Here is a 5,291-nt window from a genome sequence, read left to right as displayed (position 1 = left end):
ATAAAATTTCTCAACATTTAAGGCTGTTTTGCGGCCTTCTCAGCACTGGCTTTACATTGGCATTACCCTGAGTGCTATATGATTTTTCCATGTATATTTATCTATAGCGCCCACTGTGCGAATATAAATTTTGCCTTTGATCTACTCATTAATTATGTCACGCCGTTTCTCTTATCTTTTTTTTTTCCCGCTTGAATAGCGGTAGCATAACTCAGCGAAATACTTGATTTACCTTGTGGTTATCAAGTTATTGCCCGATGCTTCTATACAAAGCAATCGCCGACAGCGACACAATTTCCCACAACAAACCTGGTTCAGATCAACACCTATATATTTGCTCACGCATAACCTTTGTCACCTCAAATGCGGCGTACAATTTTCTGAATATTTAGAAATTCGGTTCTTGAGAAAGGCGCTCGGTTTGCGCTTAGATGTCCGTGTTCGCGCCGCTTTGCATTACGTATCCCTCGTTTCAATTTATCTTTTCGAAACTTCGTCACAACCACAGCGTCACCACAAAGTGGACTCCGTACCTCTTTTGGTAAGACGCTGAGTGAACTCAGCAACGCGTGTGGTGGAGGAAGCTCGCCGATACCGAAACCCGCTAAGTCTTCTGGCGGCACCAATAAGCTGCGAGTGGTCCCTGGCATGAAGCCCACCGACTTGCTCCGAGATCTGCGACGGTCCAGTTCCGCGATCGAGGTTGTACTCCCGGACAGTAACGCATGTGGAGCAAGCAGTGGACAGGTGGAAGCATCGGGTGGGTCAGTGGCTTCAGCTGAAAAAGACACGACAGCCTAAGATTTAAAGCAGGCTAGCGGTATGGAGAGAAATTCCCCTTCTGTAGTTAGATTGCTTGCATGAATAGGTGACATTACTGGCGTTACATATCGCGACAGTCAGACGTGTGATTAAGAATAATCTACTAAACAAATTCAAGGAGCTTAGTTGTACCTAAGCGGATAGATGCGAAAGCATTACGGCCACGTCAACAGAAGGGCAGCGACGCCCGGTGGCTCCACTGGCGGAGTCACGTGACTCTAGCGGGCACGTCAGCAGAAGCGCCGCGATGTCGCGTGACCAACGGTGTTCGTCACAAGGCGCGCAAAACGCAGGTCGTGGCTTCGACTCCCACCAAAGGTCGTGGGGTTGAGTGCCTAACTCTACGTCAATTAGCTATGCTTTAATTAATTCTGCCTTCATTACACTAAAGGCGGTGGTGTTACATTACACTAAAGGCAACCATTGGTGTGGGTTCGACCCACACCAATGGTCGCGGGTACGACTGCTTTGTTGAACTATACCTTAAATAATTGTGCGTTACTTACTTTCCTCTAGACACAAATGGTCGAGGGTTCGACTCCCGCCAAAGGTCGTCGGTTTGAGTGCCTTAATTACTTCTACCTTAATTATATGTGCTTTAGTTAACATTGCCTTAACACCAAAGGTGGTAGGTTCGACCAACAATAAATATTGGTCGCGGGTTCGAGTGCTTTATTGAACTCTACCTTAAATAACTGTTCCTTACTTTCGTCTTAACGTCAAGGGTCATGAGTTCGATTGCCACTAAAGGTCGTGGCTTGGAGTGCCTTAATAAATTTAACCTTTATTAGCTGTGCCTTAATTAACATTGTCTTAACACCAAAGGTCGTGGGTTCGACTCCCCCCAATTGGACGTGGTTCGAGTGCTTATTTAACTTTACCCTAAATAACTGTGCGTTACTTACATTCCTCTTCACACATAAGCTAGTAGGTTCGACTCCCGCCAAAGGTCTTGGGTTTGAGCGCCTTAATTCTAGCTTAATTAGCTGTGCTTTAACTTCGCCTTAACACCAATAGTTGTGGGTTCGACCAGCAACAATGGTCGCGCGTTCGAGTGCTTTAATTATATCTTAGATAACTTTGCCTTAGAAAACTCGCCTGTTAAAGGAGTACTGACACAAAAATTTGAAGTCGAGATAACTTGTGAGATCGATTTAGTTGGTCACACACACATCGTCTATAATATATCAGCGGCGAATATCGCTTAGAACATATTTAAAATCAATTTTCAAGTACGTGCGCACAGCCAACCGCAAAACAGAGCACCCCGCGACATTGACATCAACCGGGATTGTAAATAGCCAAGAAAACGCTACGTCATGTGGCTACGTCGCGAATTTTCTTTGGCTGCCATGCGGCTTACACGTGCTCTTCTCCTCTGTTGTTGCTTGTTCTAGCTGTTGTAGTGGGACGCTCTCCGTGTCGCTGCAACTGCAGTTTTTGTCGTGTCCATTGGGATACTTCCCACACTATCAGCTTGACTGCGCTGCCACAACGTTCAACGCCGATTTGTTGTGTCCTACCATTGATTGTGGCCGATGCGAGGGTTTTGTTGAGGTTCGTCCTCGCCATCGCCGGCCGCAATATCTGAGTCGGTAATGATTGGCCATGTCTAAAGCGCGAGACACATGGCGCGATTATCCGTGCGATCTGTACTACGGCGCGTCGTGTGCGACTTGCCGCATGCGGCGATTCGGGACACATGGTACGAATGAGCAAGCGGCGGGTAGCTCCGCCCAGAACCGGCGCCCCTGCGTGGAAGTTCGGAATGCTGCGTAACTTTGAACAGAAAGTGAAAGCAACCGTATTTGCGCAGCTATCTTGTTTGAAACAAACGATGACAATATAAACACATCTATGCGAGCACTGTAGACGTGTTTCCGCAAGGCCGCGTTAGCAGTATCGGATCCGTTGATAGCCGCCGATGGCCAAGAGCCGGCAGGCATAGCTCGCTGGGCCATCGAATCCGACAACGGTTGCGCTTGTGACACGATCGCTTGCAGCTCGTATAACGAAGCGCCTATGTTAGTCGGCACAACGTGTACACAGTTATGTCACGCTTAAATTGCAGCACATTTGATTTAATTGGTGCCGACAGAATCGAACGAGCATGCCAAGCGAGCTTGCGATCGCTGGGAGACGATGTAGGCCTAGCTCGCCGGCCGTCTATCCGGGGCCGAGGGTCCTTGCGATGTGTCCGCAGCTCGTAATAAAGCGCCTAAATTCGTCAGCACAATCAATGCCTGAACATTTATGTTTCTCTTAAGTGAAAATACGGCTAGTTTTCCCGGTGCCGTTAGTAGCGATGAGTAAACAGGCCAGTCAGGCGAGCCGCTTCGTATATAGACGATTGCTGGCGAGTCTGCGCTTACTGCGTCCGAGTAGAAATCACGCCAACGATTTACTATTTCGCACAACGGTTTATAACTCGCACTCTTTCGAGGTCACTTTATTCTAGAAGTTATTTCGTGTCAGAAACAAATTATAGCCCATTTATGTGCCGCCGTCAGTGGCGAAAGAGGCCCGCGTTTCGACCAGGGAGAGAAAAAAAAACAGGCATGGTCGGAGCGGCGAGGCGCCCGCTCGCCGGCCCCGCCCCGCCGGGTCTACCACGTGGCCATGACGTTCACGCTACGGGCGCTGTCATTGGCTGCGGTCGCCCGACCGATGGGGCAGTCGCACGACAATATTCAGCAAGTTGGTCGCGCACGCTGGCTGCGCGTCAGAGCATACGTCATGGCTTTTCGCGAACACGTAACCACTTTGTTTACATTCCGTTTGTCCCGTCTCGTTGCTCTCTGGAACGGAAACTTCGACTAGCCGCTACAAAAAAGACTGCAAATAATTACCTGTCGCGCTCTGAAGTAAACGAGGTTTCGTGCCGTGATTACTGGGTCATTAACTACTTATTAAAGCAGAAAAAACCACGTGGATTTTTTTTGTGTCAGTACTCCTTTAACAGCAGAACAGGAGCTACAGAACTGCACGAGCGTTCTGCATTTAAACAACGGCGATGGTACGTATGACTGCCAAACCGGCTGTCCGAGTTTTTGCCGCGTACACCTTTAGAATGGGCGTGAATAGGAGCCTTCATGCGCCAAGTCTTGATGACGAAGTGCTTGAACTAAACGATTGATTTCAAAGAGCGGAAAGCTCCCGAGTCATTCATCATCGGTGAATTTCCATGTTAGAACTCATTGATTTTTCCACTTATAAAGGGAATGTCGGAAACAGCACATTTCTTTGGTTGGAAACATGACGATAGCTATCGGCGCCTACACACCCTTTAATTTTTCTAACCTAAGCGTGACTACCAAAGCCTTGTTCCTCGTATCTTCTCGCGTATCTATCAAGTTCACGATAGCCACTGTCGCAAATTACGCGCTCGGAACATAGCATTGTTCGCGTCTATCTATTAATAAAGCATGTTTACGACGAAGCTCGGGCTACCAGGTTTCGGAATTACCGTAGTCCTTGCTGTAGTTTGTGCATTTGTCTTCAGACGTGCCATTTCTTGTACAAACCATAATAATACCGGCCCCAGTTAATTTGTCACCTTCTAGGTCACCCGCTGTTCTTCAAGGAACAAGTATTTGAGCATTTTACCAGTACGCTCACGCCAGCATGCGCCCACCGCTCGTAATGCATCAGAGAGATAACCTCGTACTCAGTGAAAACGGCATAGCGAGATAGCCACATTGTAGAGTCAGTTCAACAGATGCTGGTGCGTCTGCTCGGCGATCAAGCAGCCAGATGGAAACTATCCATTATGCTACTTGAGAACCTACGTTGTCTTGTTGTTTGCAAAAGAATGCAGTGGCACTTACATCGTACATGCGTTAGACTCTCTCTGGTTGCAGTGGCGTTCTCGTCGGTGTGGGCGCAAGGCTCGGTGGTAGCAGGTGCAGACGTTTCCACCTTTGGCGCCGGTGGAGGGGGCAGACCGGGCGGCACCTTCTTGGACGCAGCGTGCATCAGGGAGCGTCGACGGCGTTTCTTTCTCGAAGACTTGGTACGGAGCCGCGGCGTCACGAACTGACTTTCATTCGCTGAAGCCGCATCAGAGTTCTCGCTGAATGCCTTGGTGTGGTCGTCTGCTTTGTCATCCATGTTGGCGTACACCCGAGCTAGAGGAAACTATACTTGTACTGCTAGTCTTGGCAAACGAAAACAAAATGCGCGGAGCCTCTACCAACTTATGATTTCAGCGCGTCTTCTTCTTCTCCCCGCGTGACCTCAATCATCATCATCATCATCATCATCATCATCAGCCTGGTTACGCCCACTGCAGGGCAAAGGCCTCTCCCATACTTCTCCAACAACCCCGGTCATGTACTAATTGTGGCCATGCCGTCCCTGCAAACTTCTTAATCTCATCCGCCCACCTAACTTTCTGCCGCCCCCTGCTACGCTTCCCTTCCCTTGGGATCCAGTCCGTAACCCTTAATGACCATCGGTTATCTTCCCTC

At 48.8% G+C, this 5,291-nt stretch overlaps 1 protein-coding gene across 1 annotated transcript; it reads right to left on the bottom strand.

The window, feature by feature from the left end:
• Positions 1-343: 343 nt before the first annotated feature.
• On the bottom strand, positions 344-5,036 carry LOC142571167 (uncharacterized). Its single transcript, XM_075679443.1, has 2 exons — positions 4,650-5,036; positions 344-778 (listed from the first exon to the last, which is right to left on the bottom strand). The coding sequence occupies exons 1-2, from the start codon at positions 4,930-4,932 to the stop codon at positions 360-362; spliced, it is 702 nt and encodes a 233-aa protein (XP_075535558.1). The 5' UTR covers positions 4,933-5,036; the 3' UTR covers positions 344-359.
• Positions 5,037-5,291: the final 255 nt, after the last annotated feature.

This window comes from Dermacentor variabilis, chromosome 2 (genome assembly GCF_050947875.1).
Source record: "Dermacentor variabilis isolate Ectoservices chromosome 2, ASM5094787v1, whole genome shotgun sequence".
Taxonomy (NCBI): Eukaryota; Metazoa; Arthropoda; class Arachnida; order Ixodida; family Ixodidae; genus Dermacentor; species Dermacentor variabilis.
Note: the sequence above shows the minus strand (reverse complement) of the source record. Positions and strands in the feature narration are given on the sequence as shown.